The 17,252-nt window shown below is 47.5% G+C and overlaps 1 protein-coding gene across 1 annotated transcript in view; it reads left to right on the forward strand.

Moving 5' to 3' along the window:
- Positions 1-10,512: 10,512 nt before the first annotated feature.
- Positions 10,513-17,252, forward strand: part of LOC141116581 (NACHT, LRR and PYD domains-containing protein 3-like) — a 176,248-nt gene continuing 169,508 nt past the window's right edge. Inside the window, exon 1 of the mRNA XM_073608975.1 lies at positions 10,513-10,995. Coding sequence (XP_073465076.1) covers positions 10,513-10,995 — 483 coding nt within the window. The remainder of the gene's footprint in view (positions 10,996-17,252) is intronic.

Below are 17,252 nucleotides of genomic sequence, written 5' to 3' on the forward strand. Positions count from 1 at the left end.
TGCTGCAGCTTAGCATTGCATTCTATTGCTGAGCCTTTGATCCATACTGTACCTCCCAACATTTTGAGATGGGAATAAGGGACACTTACTAACAAATGTATGTAGGCATAGGACACGCCCACTGCCACACCCCCCTTAAAGGAGAATTAACCAAAAAAAAGGTTAACTAAATCCACGAGGACTTTTTTTACCACTACTATTCCTTTATATTGGCTTTTAAAATGTACAAATGCAGGGAAACACTTTTTCAAAGATAAAAAGTACATTTTATATACAACTATATAGATCCTGGATTCCCCCAGAGGTTCCCCTTCAGGGAGTAACTTGCTTTCATATTCATAGCCTTTACATTTTTCAACATTAAAACTAATTTGCCATGTATTTGCCCACCCCTTTATTTTATTGAGGTCTTCCTGTAATGTTTCTATATCCTGCTGTGACATTATTGCCCTACTTAGCTTTATATCATCAGTAAACACTGAGATTGAGCTATTTAGGCCAACCACTATATAATTTATGAATAAGTTAAATAGATGTGGTCCCAGAACAGAGCCTTGGGGTTCCCCACTTACCAATTTAACCACTTTCTGACCGCTGCGCGCCGATTTATGTTGGCAGAATGGCACGGACAGGCAAAAGGGCATACCCGTACGTCCCGTTGAATTAGCCGCCTAGCGGGCGCGCGCCCGCGGGTCCCACAAACTTGATGTTCACCGGCAGCCCGCGATTGAGGAGAGGCAGAACGGGGAGATGCCTATGTAAACAAGGCATTACCCTGTTCTGCCTAGCAACATGACAGGGATCTACTGCTCCCTGTCATTAGGAGCAGTGATCTGTGATGTTGTAGTGAGCCCCCCTCACAGTTAGAACACATCCAGGGAACAAACTTAACCCCTTGATTGCCCCCTAGTGTTTAACCCCTTCCCTGCCAGTGTCATTTATACAGTAATCAGTGGCTATTTGAAGCTCTGATGGCTGTATAAATGTCAATGTTCCCAACATAGTGTCAAAAGTGTCCGATCTGTCCGCCATAATGTATAACCATCGCAGTCCCAATAGAAATCGCAGATCGCCGCCATTACTAGTAAAAAAAAAAAATAATAATAAAAATTCCATAAATTTATCCCCTGTAGACTCTATAACTTTTGCGCAAACCAATCATTATACACTTATGTATTCTTCTACATATTTTTGGTTAAAAGAAAAAATATCAGCCTCAACTGATGAAGAAATTTGTTTTTTTATATATTTTTGGGGGTGATGTTTATTATAATTAAAAATATTGCTTTTTTTTCAAAATTGTCAGTTTTTTGTTTATAGTGCAAAAAATAAAAACCGCAGAGGTGATCAAATACCACCACAAGAAAGCTCTATTTGTGGGAAAATAAATTGTGTGGGTACAACGTCGCATGACTGCGCAATTGTCAGCTAAAGCGGTGCTGTGCCGAAATGCAAAAAATGCTCAGATCAGGAAGGAGGTAAATCCTTCCCGGGCTGATGTGGTTAAACTGTTCTGAGTACATGCCAGTGTTGCCAACCTATCAGATTGAAAATTACTGACATCACACCCACAATTTACTGGCACAGTCAACTTTTTACTGGCATATCCAAAAGTTACAAAATGACAGTTTTAAGCGCACATTTCAGTATTTAGGCTACAAACAAGTACAATAAGAAATTAGCAAAGTTATTTAAGGTAGATATTAAAGGGGTTGTAAACCCTTGTGTTTTTTCACCTTAATGCATGCTATGCATTAAGGTGAATAAACACCTGGCAGTCACCGGCCCCCCAGCCCCCCCGTTTTACTTACTTTACTACCTGAGCCCCTTCATCTCTTCGGCAGGGACGTGCTGTCCCTCTCTCCCCAGGGTCCCGGCTCTTGATTGGATAGATTGATAGCAGCGCAGCCATTGGCTGCCGCTGCTGTCAATCAAGTCCAATGACACGGGTGCTGGGGGCGGGGTCGAGTCTGGCATTCTTGTCTGTGGACGCAAGTGCTGGACTCGGGAGCGAATCCGCAAGGTAGATCAGAAAAAAGCTGTGATCTTGGTAGATAATTTCCCTTCTCCTTACTTCTCTGCACATCACATAACATTATCTTCTCTATTGAAGAATAGAAGCGCCAATGCTAACCTCTTGCCATCCATGTAATGCAAATGTGCAGCAGCAAGGGAATGGGCCTTAATACTTAAACTCTACACATATGCATTCATTGTGGATGAGGTTTCTGTGCTGAGGGTGCGCTTATGTGTACTACCAGCACAGGGACTGCAATGTCAACAACCACTCTAGGCCTCCAGTTATGATCAGGAGCCAGTGGGTTAGACTCTCGATCATATGACCATTGTGACAGCCAAGCACAATGGTCACATAAATGGGAAGTCCATCCTGCACTCCAGCTTTAGACTTGGTTAAAGAGCCATAGTGGTCAGGTGGGAAGAGGTTAATAAACATGCCTCTCTCCTGAGGTGACTAGCCACCATGTGATAAGGATAGATAAGGATATCTTGGATTACTAGGATTTTAAAACATAAAACTTTCAGACAGAGATAAACAAAATTGACTTTGTTTCAGTTGCAGTATTTTCTAGATAATAATATTTTATTGATGTCTATTTATATGCTCTTAAAGTGTATGTGAACCTTCACCTTGTAAAACAACCCATTCAGTTTAAAATAGAAATGAAAGGCAAAACAATTGTGTATACATTTAAAAAAATATATAAATACTTTTTTTTTCTTTTTTAAAAGTGATCACATACCCACTGTGCTCAGTTCATAAAGAGCTTAGAGAGCTATGGAAAGAGAAACAACAGCACACTGATCTTCCCAGTGAATGGTTTTGAGGGGGGGGGGGGGTTGAGTCAAACAAGTCTAATCATTAGAGGAGAGCAGGCTGAATTCCCAGCACGGCTAGAAAGCTCTCACACCTAGTGTGTTTCGCTTTTGTTTATATAGGAAAGCAGAGGGACTGGCATGAATAATAGGGAATACACACACAAAGGAAGCAATGCAGAACATGATACTTTTTCATACAAATACATGGTACAACAGGCACATATCATGAATGTTACTGCGCTATAGCTGAAAGATGGCTACAGAGTGTTGCTGTTGTCTCGGTAGGGTGTCCATTAACGTCCTCCCAGAACCATGCCCCTTGCATGCCACAGCCGTTCTTGGATCATGGTAAAGGGCCAATCGCAGCGGCCCTTTACCATGGGATCAGCTATGCCTAATGTCACAATGTAAACAGACTTGCTGGTTATCGGCTCTCCTTTCCTCATGTGCTGTCGCAGTATGAGGAGAGGAGAGCCAGTAATCGGCAATCCTGACAGGGGACATGTACACAGATAATCAGGGCACTGTTCATAAATGCCCATCAGTGCTGCCCTTCAGTGCTTCCTCATTAGTGCTGCCTATCAGTGCACATCTGTGCCGCCTATCAATGCCCATTTGTGACGCTTATCAGTGCAGCTTCATCAGTGCACATCAGTGAAGGAGAAATATTATTAATTTGCTAATATTTGTAACAGAAACTAAAAAAAAGGGTGTTTTTTTTTTCCAAATTTTTCCTTTTTTTTTTAACCACTTCCCTACCCGCCTATAGACATATGACGTCCACAGATGGGATCTCCCATCCTGGGTGGACGTCATATGACGGCCTCGGGTTCCCGTCCGCCTAGGGGGCGCGCACGCCCGCCGCGTTGCTCGGGACCCGGTGCGTGTGCCCAGCGGCCGCGATGTCCGCCGGGCACCCGCGATTGCCTGTTAACCGGGCCGGACCGTGGATCTGTGTGTGTAAACACACAGATCCACGTCCTGTCAGTTCAGAGGAGAGCGATCTGTGTTCCCAGAACAGCGGGACACTGATCAGTCTCCTCACCTTGTGCGTCCCCTCCCCCTACAGTTAGAAGCATTCCCTAGGAAACACATTTAACCCCTCCCCGCCCCCTAGTGGTTAACCCCTTCACTGCCTGTCACATTTACACAGTAATCAATGCAATTTTATAGCATTGATCGCTGTATAAATGTGAATGGTCCCAAAAATATGTCAAAAGTGTCCGATGTGTCCGCCATAATGTCGCAGTCACGAAAAAAAATCGCGATCCATTATTAGTAAAAAAAAAATATATATATTTTTTTTAAAAATGCCATAAATCTATCCCGTATTTTATAGACGCTATAACTTTTGCGCAAACCAATCAATATACGCTTATTGCGATTTTTTTTTTTTTTTTACCAAAAATATGTAGAAGAATACGTATCGGCCAAAACTGAGGAAAAAATGTGTTTTTTTTTTTTTTTTAAATTGGGATATTTATTATAGCAAAAAGTAAAAAATATTGTGTTTTTTTCAAAATTGTCGCTCTTCTTTTGTTTATAGCGCAAAAAATAAAAACCACAGAGGTGATCAAATACCACCAAAAGAAAGCTCTATTTGTGGGGAAAAAAGGACGTCAATTTTGTTTGGGTACAACGTCGCATGACCGCGCAATTGTCCTTTAAAGTGCGACAGCGCTGAAAACTAAAAATTGGTCTGGGAAGGAAGGGGGTGAAAATGCCCGGTATTGAACCGGTTAATTTTGTTTAGCAAAAATTAAAAACCCCAGTGGTGATTAAATGCCATCAGAAGATATCCCTAAGGCTTAATGTATACGGGACATTTTTACAATCTCTCCTGAATGATTTAACTTGACAGATAGTAACTAGTGATGAGCCGAACACCCCCCACACCAGAACCTGTGAACAGACCGAAAGTTTGCGCAAACTTTAGAACCCTATTAAAGTCTATGGGACTCGAAAGTTCGAAATCAAAAGTGCTAATTTTAAAGGCTAATATGCAAGTTATTGTCCTAAAAAGGGTTTGGGGACCCGGGTTCTGCCCCAGGGGACATGTATCCAGCAAAAAAAAGTTTTAAAAACGGACGTTTTTTCGGGAGCAGTGATTTTAATGATGCTTAAAGTAAAAAAAAAAGTGAAATATTCCTTTAAATATCATACCTGGGGGGGTGTCTATAGTATGCCTGTAAAGTGGCACGTGTTTCCCGTGCTTAGAACAGCCCCTGCACAAAATGACATTTTTAAAGGAATAAAAGTCATTTAAAACTGCTTGCGGCTTTAATGTAATGTCGGGTCCCGGAAATATGGATGAAAATCAGTGAGACAAACGACATGGGTACCCCCCCCCCAGTCCATTACCAGGCCCCTTGGGTCTTGTATGGATATTAAGGGGAACCCCACACCCAAATTAAAAAAAGGAAAGGTGTGGGGCCCCCAGGCCCTATATACTCTGAACAGCAGTATACAGGCGGTGCAAACAAGACAGGGACTTTAGGTTTGTTGTTAAGTAGAATCTGTTTGTAATTTTGAACTGGTACATTTTTAAAGTGTAGCGCCAGCCAAAAAATCTATTTTTAAGCTTTTTGGAAAATGTAGGGAAGGGTTATCACCCCTGTAACATTTGTTTTTCTGTCTGTGCACCTCTTCAGAAGATTTCACCTCACTTTCTGTCCCAATGACAACTGTTTTTTGAAAATTTGGGGTTTTTAGTGAAACAAGGATTGGTGATAGAAAAATTGGGCCTTTGGTGGTGGTGCTGGTGCCACAACACTGTAAGTCCTCACAGTTACTCTTGGTGGGCGCTGGAACGGGCCCTGCTGTGAAATATTAGATCAAGAATTGTAATTACATGCACCTGTTGAACAAGGGGAAGAAAAATTGGGCCTTTGGTGGTGGTGTTGCCACAACACTGTAAGCCCTCACAGTTACTCTTGGTGGGCACAGGAATGGGCCCTGCTGTGAAATATTAGATTAAGAATTGTAATTACTTGTCCCTGTTGAACAGGGGCTGAAAAATTGGGTCTTAGGCAGTGATGCCACAACACTGCAGTCCCTCACAGATGCTATAGTTGGGGCGCAGGAATGAGCCCTGCTGCAAAGTATTGCATCAAAAATTGTAATTAAACGCCCCTGTTAAACAGGGGCTGAAAAATTGGGCCTTGGCCACTGGCGACGGTGCCCAGAACCAAAAATGTTCTTACAAGCTATCAGCATGAAAATTGAGGAGGCAGTGGATTGTGACTCAACATTACAGGATAGTCACTCAGCATCAGCATAGACAGTCTTGAAGGGATCTCACATTAAAAAAAAAATTAATCGGTTACATCAGCATCAGGTGCTTGGTAGCTGGTGATCCAAGACTGATTCATTTTTATGAAGGTCCGCCGATCGACTCATTCGGTGGACAGGTGCACCCTGTGATTGGTTAAAAAGCCTCCAGCAGCACTGAATGTGCGTTCCGAAAGAATGCTGGATGCAGGACAGGCCAGTAGCTCAATTGCATACTGTGCAAGCTCTGGCCAGTGATCCATCCTCAAGACCCAGTAACCCAAAAAATTTTCGGTGGGAAAGGTGTCCAAGTCTGATTTTGCCCCAGGTAATCCTGCAAGATGTGAATCAGACACTGGCGATGATTGCTGGAACCGATCAGACCTTGAGGCTGCGGACTAAAAAATTATCTGAACGCATCGGTCAGATGGCCACCTTCTCCACCGATCCTTCTGTGACTGACCGAAGCCTCAGCAACACGTTGTCCAGGAGGACCATTAAATTGTAACCTCCCAGGCTCTGGAAATGCATTGCACAAACCTTTCTGCGAGGCCTCCCGAAGATGTTTCATCCTCTGCTTCCTCTGCGACGGCAAGATAAGGTCCGCAACCTTACCCTTGTAACGTGGATCAAGGAGGGTTGCCACCCAGTAATCATCCCTCCCCTTGATACCACGAATACGAGGATCCTTCCGCAGGCTTTGCATGATCAGGGAGGCCATGCAGTGTAGGTTTGTTGAGGCATTCGGTCCTGAGTCCTCTGGGTCACTAAGGACGACATGTTCTGCAGTCACCTCCTCCCAGCCACGTACAAGTCCATGGGTTTCTTCAGACTGTAAATGATCCCTTGAAGCCTGCTGCTGATGCTGAGTGCCAGGCTCCACCTCCATGCTTACACAATTCTCCTCCTTGTCCTCTTCCTGGATGATAGGTGGGCATGCAGGAACACTGTCTGGATAAAGGGGGCCCTTAGAGAGGTAAGAAAGTCCTCCTCATTCTGCCTCAAGTGCCCTGTCCATTATTCCACGCAGCGTGTGCTCCAACAGGTGGACAAGAGGGACAGTGTCACTGATGAATGCACTGTCACTGCTCACCATCCTCGTGGCCTCCTCAAATGGTGACAGGACAGTGCATGCATCCCTGATCATAGCCCACTGGCGTGGGGAAAAAAAACAAGGTCCCCTGACCCTGTCCTGGTGCCATAGGTACTCATTGATGGCCCTCTGCTGCGTGTGCAGCCGCTGCAGCATGGCCAACATTGAGTTCCACCTGGTGGGCATGTCACAGATTAGGAGGTTCTTGGGCAGGTTAAATTCCTTTTGGTGGTCTGCCAGCCGAGCACTGGCATTATATGACCAGCGGAAATGCACACAGACTTTCCTGGCCTGCCTCTGGACATCCTGTAAGCCCGGGTACCTGCCCAAGAACCGCTGCACCACCAAGTTAAGGACGTGAGCCAAACAGGGCACATGGGTCAGTTGTCCCTGTCGGGGGGCGGAGAGGAGGTTGGTGCCATTGTCGCAAACCACCATACCTGGCTTAAGCTGGCGTGGTGTCAATCACTTCTGAACCTGCCCCTGCAGAGCTGACAAAATCTCTGCCCCAGTGTGGCTCCTGTCCCCCAAGCACACCAGCTCAAGCACCGCATGGCATCTTTTTGCCTGCGTGCTTGCATAGCCCCTTGAACGCCTACGGAGCACCGCTGGTTCCGAGGACAAATCAGCACAGGAAGAGGCCATGGAGAAAGAAGAAGAGGAGGGGGTGGAGGAGAGAGGTGTGGCAGAATCACCACTAGTAGTATTTTGGAGGCGTGGTGGCGGAACAACCTCCAACACTACTGCACCCTGTTCTGCATCTTTCCCAGCTGCCAGAAGAGTCACCCAGTGTGTGAATCTTTCCCAGCTGCCAGAAGAGTCACCCAGTGTGTGAAAGATAGGTAACGTCCCTGTCCATGCCTGCTGGACCATGAGTCAGCGGTAATATGCACCTTACCACTGACCGTCCTGTCCAGCGAGGCCAAGACATTGCCTTCCACATGCCGGTAGAGAGCCAGAATCTCCTTCCGTGAGAAAAAGTGGTGTTTGGGAACCTGCCACTGAGGAACTGCACATTCCACAAACTCACGGAAGGGGGCAGAGTCTACCAACTGAAAAGGCAGCAGTTGAAGTGCTAGCAATTTAGCCAAGCTACATTTAACCGCTGGGCATGTGGATGGCTGGGAGAGAACTTCTTTCTGTGGTGCAGCAGCTGGGCCAGGGAAATTTGCCTGGTACAATCTGATGTCAGTGTACCGATAGCAGCCCTCAAGTACTTGGCTGTGACACACCTAATTCTACACCTTCATTCCTCTCAGTGTAGGTTTCAGAGAAGACTGAAGGTATAGTGGGGTTGGAGATCCCAGCTGATGAGGAGCAAGGAGAGGTCCGCTTTGTTCTTTGGTGTGGGTCTTTTAGGTACGCTTGCCAACGAACTGCATGGCAGGTCGACATATGTCTGGTCAAGCATGTGGTGCCCAAGTGGGTGATGTTTTGGCCACGCGAGATACGCTTGAGACATATGTTGCAAATAGCAGCGGTGGGATCTGATGCACTCGTCTCAAAAAAGCCCACACCAAAGAACTTTTGGAATAACGCACAGAGACAGCAGTGCCCTGCACATGCGGAGCTCTGCGGTGTGATGCAGTCGGTGTGCTGCCCTTAAGCTGGCCCCTGGAGGGCATCCTGCCTCCTTGGAGATGTGCCTCCTCCTCCTCCTTCTCTCTCCTATCAGGTACCCACGTGGAGTCAGTGACCTCATCATCCCCTCCCTCCTCATTACTGGAGCAAAGCTGGCAGTATGCAGGAGCTGGGGGAACATGACTGCCAGATTGCTGTCTTTCTTGGGCACCCCCTCTCTCTGGGCTCACGTTACTGCCTTCCTCTAGCTAGGTACCATCATCGGAGCCTTCAAAACGCTGGGCATCATCCTGGAGCATGTACCCAACACTGTGGTTAAACAGTTCAGGGGAATCCTCAGGAGGACATGGTGGGGCTAGGGAAGGAGTGACTGATGCCATTGAGTCGAGGGAAGAGGCCACGTTGGCAGCTGCTTTGCCAGACAAAGTACCCTGATCCTGGGTGAAAGAGGATGAGGACGGCTTGGTCATCCACTCTATCAAGTCTTCCGCATGTTGCGGCTCAACACGGCCAGCTGCCGAAAAAAAGGGCAAGCGTGTCCCACGGCTGATGAGGATGCACTATCTCCACGACCAGTACTGTTGCCTCTAGACACAAAGCCTGCTTGCCCTCTTTTATTGGCTTGTGACTGTCTGCATCTCCTTGTTGGCCTTCCAGACATACTAGTGGCCTGCAGTGAGATGTAGCTGCACAAAGCTGGGATGTAATATATACTGATACTGCAGCTAGCAGAATCAACTGCCTGCCTGTAGTATTATTAGTATGAGAACACCAGCAATTGTCTCCAGATAGCTTTAGGTACACACTGTGCTGAGGACACAGTACTCTAACTGTAAATACTGCAGCTGCCTGCCTGTGGTACTAACAGGATCAGAAGAACACCAATTTTCTCCAAGTAGCTTTAGGTGCACACTGTGCAGAGGATGCAGTACACTAACTGTAAATACTGCAGCTGCCTGCCTGTGGTACTAATAGGATCAGAAGAACACCACCAATTTTCTTCAGGTAGCTTTAGGTGCACATTGTGCAGAGGATGCAGTACACTAACTGTAAATACTGCAGCTGCCTGCCTGTGCTACTAATAGGATTAGAAGAACGCCACCAATTTTCTTCAGGTAGCTTTAGGTGCACAATGTGCAGAGGACACAGTACACTAACTGTAAATACTGTAGCTGCCTGCCTGTGGTACTAACAGGATCAGAAGAACACCACCAATTTTCTTCAGGTAGATTTGGGTGCACACTGTGCAGAGGACACAGTACACTAACTGTAAATACTGTAGCTGCCTGCCTGTGGTATTAATAGGAACAGAACACAGCAATTGCCTTCAGGTAGCTTTAGGTGCACCCTGTGCAGAGGACACAGTACACTAACTGTAAATATTGCAGCTGCCTGCCTGTGGTACTAATAGGATCAGAACAACACCACCAATTTTCTTCAGGTAGCTTTGGGTGCACACTGTGCAGAGGACACAGTACACTAACTGTAAATACTGTAGATGCCTGCCTGTGGTATTAATAGGATCAGAACACCAGCAATTGTCTTCAGGTAGCTTTAGGTGCACACTGTGCAGAGGACACAGTACACTAACTGTAAATACTGCAGCTGCCTGCCTGTGGTATTAATAGGATCAGAACAACAGCAATTGTCTTCAGGTAGCTTCAGGTTACAAACAGCCTAACAACAACAGAGGGACAGGGCACTCCCCTGGACACAGGCCGCAATCAAAGATGGCGCCGGAATGCAGAGAGACACGAGGCGACACAAGCACAGATACAGGCATGGCCAAATCTCAAAGAAAGGAGGCTGAACAGACCCAGCCTGAACCGGAGCAAGTCAGGGATCCCTTCTCCTCTCAATCATCCGGAGACTTGGATCCAAATCAAAAGGGTGAGTCCCCACTACAGTCCCTATCACAGCCCCCATCTCTGGCCACATATAGGGACAAACAAGAGCCTGCAGACTCCCCAATGTCCTCCATGGACATGAACATGGCAGAAATGACCAATGTCATATTTAGCCAACCTAGCCCTGACATTTCTGCTCCACAGCCAGTACACTATGCAGGATATGCTGTATTATTAGCACGCTTTTCCACAATGCTGCAACAGGAGTTGTCTAAAGCTTGCGCCATCATTACCACTGACCTTAAAAAGGACATACATTGCATAGGAGAAAGATTTGAGATGATTGAAACCAAAATGGACAGCACAGTCAGAAGGTTAATCAAAGTTCCAATATGATTACTGATCTCCAAGACAGGCTGGAAGAGGCCAACACTAAAATTGAAGATTTGGAAAACCGGTCACGCAGATATAATGTGCATATACAAGGCCTCCCTAAAACTCATACTGACTTAAAAGGTGCCATGAGAGAGCTAATGAAAGAAGTGATTCCTGATATAAACCAGCACCAAATGGAGATTGATCTAATTCATTGAGCCCTGACAGCACCGAGGTCAGATGGCTTACCACGCGATATCATAGTCAAGCTGCACTATTATCGCATAAAGGAAAAGTTAAAGTTCGTAGCACGCAATAGACAGGACTTGTCATTATTCAGAGCACCAATCCAACTTTTCACTGATCTAGCCCCTTCAACGGTGGAGAAACCTGAAGCCTCTACTACTCCATCTTGCCAATAAACAGATAAAATATAGATAGGCATTTGCTTTCAAGTTGTCTTTCACATATAAAGGAAGATCCCACTCCTTCTCTATATTTTGAGATAATGAAGATCTACTGCTGAACTTGGGAATTATCACAACAAGCAAACAGACCCCTCTCACCGCTGTGGCAGGACCGAAAGAACCTACAGGCTGGAAAGTCTTCCTGAGTAGAAATGAGCTTCGTGTTCGAGTCGAACCCATGTTCGACTCGAACATCGTCTGTTCGCCCGTTCGCCGAATTGCGAACGATATGGGCCGTTCGCGCCAAATTCGTGTGGCGCGTCACGGCCCATAATTCACTGCGGCATCGCAGTGCATTGCTGGCTGATGATTGGCCAAGCATGCACTATGACCCACATGCTTGGCCAATCACAGTGCCGTCTGAACAGAGAGCCGTAATTGGCCAAAGCCAAGGAGGCTTTGGCCAATTATGGCTCAGGGGATTTAGCACATGCCCCACACTATATAAGGCCGCCTGCACGGCGGCCCTGTGTAGTGTGTGTTCCGGCGTTCATAGATAGAGAGAGATAGACAGACAGTGTCATTTGATTTGAGTTAGATAGATTAGGCAGAACAGTCAGTCAGTTAGCTGCACTTACAGTGTATTGTGTATATATATGCATCCCAGGTGTTGCATATATATATATACACTGTATTCAGTTTAGCTAGATCTGTTCCTGTTATCTTCTTACTGACAGGCAGGCTTGTCTTGTTACAGTATTTACAGCTACCTGAAGAAAATTGCTGGTGTTCTTTTGATCCTATTAGTACCACAGTCAGGCAGCTAGACTATTTACAGTTAGTGCAGTACATCCTGCTCACAGTGTTTAGCTAAAACTACAAGTTAGTGGGGTATGTCCACCTTACAGTGTTCAGCTAAACCTACAAGTTAGTGGGGTGCGTCCTGCTCACAGTGTTCAGCTAAACCTACAAGTTAGTGTGGTGCGTCCACCTCACAGTGTTCAGCTAAACCTAAAAGTTAGTGCGGTGCGTCCTGCTCACAGTGTTCAGCTAAAACTACAAGTTAGTGCGGTGCGTCCACCTCACAGTGTTCAGCTAAACCTAGAAGTTAGTGCGGTGCGTCCTGCTCACAGTGTTCAGCTAAAACTACAAGTTAGTGCTGTGCGTCCTCCTCACAGTGTTCAGCTAAACCTACAAGTTAGCGTAGTGAGACCTCTGCACAGTGTTCATCTAAAGCTACAAGTTAGTGCAGTGCGTCCTGCTCACAGTGTTTAGCTAGATCTGTTCCTGTTATCTTCTTACTGACAGGCAGGCTTGTCTTGTTACAGTATTTACAGCTACCTGAAGAAAATTGCTGGTGTTCTTTTGATCCTATTAGTACCACAGTCAGGCAGCTAGACTATTTACAGTTAGTGCAGTGCGTCCTGCTCACAGTGTTCAGCTAAAACTACAAGTTAGTGGGGTACGTCCACCTCACAATGTTCAGCTAAACCTAGAAGTTAGTGCGGTGCGTCCTGCTCACAGTGTTCAGCTAAAACTACAAGTTAGTGCTGTGCGTCCTGCTCACAGTGTTCAGCTAAACCTACAAGTTAGTGTGGTGCGTCCACCTCACAGTGTTCAGCTAAACCTACAAGTTAGTGCGGTGCGTCCTGCTCACAGTGTTCAGCTAAAACTACAAGTTAGTGCGGTGCGTCCACCTCACAGTGTTCAGCTAAACCTAGAAGTTAGTGCGGTGCGTCCTGCTCACAGTGTTCAGCTAAAACTACAAGTTAGTGCTGTGCGTCCTCCTCACAGTGTTCAGCTAAACCTACAAGTTAGCGTAGTGAGACCTCTGCACAGTGTTCATCTAAAGCTACAAATTAGTGTAGTGCATACTGCTCACAGTGTTTAGCTAGATCCGTTCCTGTTATCTTCTTACTGACAGGCAGGCTTGTCTTGTTACAGTATTTACAGCTACCTGAAGAAAATTGCTGGTGTTCTTTTGATCCTATTAGTACCACAGTCAGGCAGCTAGACTATTTACAGTTAGTGCAGTGCGTCCTGCTCACAGTGTTCAGCTAAAACTACAAGTTAGTGGGGTACGTCCACCTCACAATGTTCAGCTAAACCTAGAAGTTAGTGCGGTGCGTCCTGCTCACAGTGTTCAGCTAAAACTACAAGTTAGTGCTGTGCGTCCTCCTCACAGTGTTCAGCTAAACCTACAAGTTAGTGTAGTGAGACCTCTGCACAGTGTTCATTTAAAGCTACAAGTTAGTGCAGTGCGTCCTGCTCACAGTGTTCAGCTAGATCCGTTCCTGTTATCTTCTTACTGACAGGCAGGCTTGTCTTGTTACAGTATTTACAGCTACCTGAAGAAAATTGCTGGTGTACTTTTGATCCTATTAGTACCACAGTCAGGCAGCTAGACTATTTACAGTTAGTGCAGTGCGTCCTGCTCACAGTGTTCAGCTAAACCTACAAGTTAGTGTGGTGCGTCCACCTCACAGTGTTCAGCTAAACCTACAAGTTAGTGCGGTGCGTCCTGCTCACAGTGTACAGCTAAAACTACAAGTTAGTGCTGTGCGTCCTGCTCACAGTGTTCAGCTAAAACTACAAGTTAGTGTGGTGCGTCCACCTCACAGTGTTCAGCTAAAACTACAAGTTAGTGCGGTGCGTCCACCTCACAGTGTTCAGCTAAACCTACAAGTTAGTGCGGTGCGTCCTGCTCACAGTGTTCAGCTAAAACTACAAGTTAGTGTGATGCGTCCTCCTCACAGTGTCCAGCTAAACCTACAAGTTATTTTTTTGCGAGCTCTGCACAGTGTTCAGCTAAAGCTACCTGTAGAAGGTTGCTGGTGTTCTCATACTACAGGCAGGCAGTTGATTTTGCTAGCTGCAGTATCAGTACATATATATATATCCCAGCTTAGTGCAGCTACAGGCCATTAGTATGTCTGGAAGGCCAACAAGGAGAGGCAGACAGTCACAAGCCAATAAGAGAGGGCAAGCAGGCTCTGTGTCTAGTGCTGGTCGTGGAGACAGTGCATCCTCATCAGCATGTGGCCGTGGGACACGCTTGGCCTTTTTTTCGGCAGCTGGCCGTGTTGAGCCGCAACATGCAGAAGACTTGGTCGAGTGGATGACCAAGCCGTCCTCTTCCTCCTCATCCTCTCTCACCCATGCCCAGGGCACTTTGTCTGGCAAAGCAGCAGCCTCTTCCCTTGGCTCAATGTCATCAGTGACTCCTTCCCTAGCCCCACCATGTCCTCCTGAGGAGTCCCTCGAACTGTTTGACCACAGTGTTGGGTACATGCTCCAGGAGGATGCCCAGCGTTTGGAAGGCTCTGATGATGATACTGAGCTCGATGAAGGCAGTAACGTGAGCACGGACAGAGGGGGTGCCCAAGAAGGACAGCAATCTGGCAGTCATACTGCCAGGTTTGCTCCAGTGATGAGGAGGGAGGGGATGATGAGGTCCCTGACTCAACGTGGGTGCCTGATAGGAGAGAGGAGGAGGAGGAGGTGGCACATCACCACGAGGCAGGATGCCCTCCAGGGGCCAGCCTAAGGGCAGCACCTTGACTGCATCACACCCCAAAGCTCCACATGTGCAGGGCACTGCAGTCTCTGCGCGTTATTCAAAAAGTTCTTTGGTGTGGGCCTTTTTTGAGACGAGTGCATCAGATCGCACCACTGCTATTTGCAACATATGTCTCAAGCGTATCTCGCGTAGCCAAAACATCTCCCGCTTGGGTACCACATGCTTGACCAGACATATGCCGACCTGCCATGCAGTTCGTTGGCAAGCGTATCTAAAAGGCCCACACCAAAGAACAAAGAGGACCTCTCCTTGTTCCTCATCAGCTGAGATCTCCAACCCCACTATACCTTCAGTCCTCTCTGAGACCTGCACTGAGAGGAATGAAGTTGTAGAATTAGGTGTGTCACAGCCAAGTACTTGTGGGCAATCTGCTTTTGGTACACCGACATCAGATTGTACCAGGCAAATTTCCCTGGCCCAGCTGCTGCCCCACCGAAAGAAGTTTGCTCCCAGCCATCCACATGCCCAGCGGTTGAATGCTAGCTTGGCAAAATTGCTAGCACTTCAACTGCTGCCTTTTCAGTTGGTAGACTCTGCCCCCTTCCGTGAGTTTGTGGACTGTGCGGTTCCTCAGTGGCAGGTACCCAAACACCACTTTTTCTCATGGAAGGTGATTCCGGCTCTCTACCGGCATGTGTAAGGCAATGTCCATGCCTCGCTGGACAGGGCGGTCAGCGGTAAGGTGCATATTACCGCTGACTCATGGTCCAGCAGGCATGGACAGGGACGTTGCCTAAGTTTCACGGCGCATTGGGTGACTCTGCTGGCAGCTGGGAAGGATGCAGGACAAGGTGCAGTAGTGTTGGAGGTTGTTCCGCCACCACGCCTCCAAAATGCTAATGATTGTGACACACCTCTCTCCTCCACCTCCTCCTCTTCTTCTTCCTCCATGGCCTCTTCCTGTGCTTTTTCCTCGGAACCAGCAGTGCTCCGTAGCTGTTCAAGGGGCTACGCAAGTACGCAGGCCAAAAGATGCCATGCGGTGCTTGAGCTGGTGTGCTTGGGGGACAGGAGCCACACTGGGGCAGAGGTTCTGTCAGCTCTGCAGGGGCAGGTTCAGAGGTGGTTGACGCCACGCCAACTTAAGGCAGGAATGGTGGTTTGTGACAATGGCACCAACCTCCTCTCTGCCCTCTGACAGGGACAAATGACCCATGTGCCCTGTTTGGCTCACGTCCTTAACTTGGTGGTGCAGCGGTTAAGGCTGCAGGCCAGGAAAGTCTGTGTGCATTTCCGCCGGTCATATAATGCCAGTGCTCGGCTGACGGACCTCCAAAAGGAGTTTAACCTGCCCAAGAACCGCCTAATCTGTGACATGCCCACCAGGTGGAACTCAACGTTGGCCATGCTGCAGCGGCTGCACACGCAGCAGAGGGCCATCAATGAGTACCTGTGCGTCTATGGCACCAGGACAGGGTCAGGGGAGCTTGGTTTTTTTTCCCCACGCCAGTGGGCCATGATCAGGGATGCATGCACTGTCCTGTCACCATTTGAGGAGGCCACGAGGATGGTGAGCAGTGACAGTGCATGCATCAGTGACACTGTCCCCCTTGTCCACCTGTTGGAGCACATGCTGCGTGGAATAATGGACAGGGCACTTGAGGCAGAACAGAGGCAGGAAGAGGAGGACTTCCTTAGCTCTCAAGACCCCCTTTATCCAGACAGTGTTCCTGCGTGCCCGCCGATCACACAGGAAGAGGAGGAGGAGGAGGAGGAGGAGGAAGATTGTGTCAGTATAGAGGTGGAGCCTGGCACTCAGCATCAGCAGCAGTCTTTAAGGCATCAGTCCCAAGAAACACATGGACTTGTACGTGGCTGGGAGGAGGTGGCTGCGGACCATGTCGTCCTTAGTGACCCAGAGGACTCCGGACCGAATTCCTCAGCAAACCTACGCTGCATGGCCTCCCTGATCATGCAAAGCCTGCGTAAGGATCCTCGTATTCGTGGTATCAAGGAGAAGGACCAATACTGGCTGGCAACCCTCCTTGATCCACGTTACAAGGGTAAGGTTGCGGACCTTATCTTGCCATCGCAGAGGGAGCAGAGGATGAAACATCTTCGGGAGTAGGGATGAGCTTCGTGTTCGAGTCGAACCCATGTTCGACTCGAACATCGGCTGTTTGATCGTTCGCCGAATTGCGAACGTTATGGGCCGTTCGCGCTAAATTCGTGTGGCGCGTCACGGCCCATAATTCACTGCGGCATCGCAGTGCATTGCTGGCTGATGATTGGCCAAGCATGCACTATGACCCGCATGCTTG

The sequence above is a fragment of the Aquarana catesbeiana genome, linkage group LG13 (assembly GCF_042186555.1).
Source record: "Aquarana catesbeiana isolate 2022-GZ linkage group LG13, ASM4218655v1, whole genome shotgun sequence".
Classification (NCBI taxonomy): Eukaryota; Metazoa; Chordata; class Amphibia; order Anura; family Ranidae; genus Aquarana; species Aquarana catesbeiana.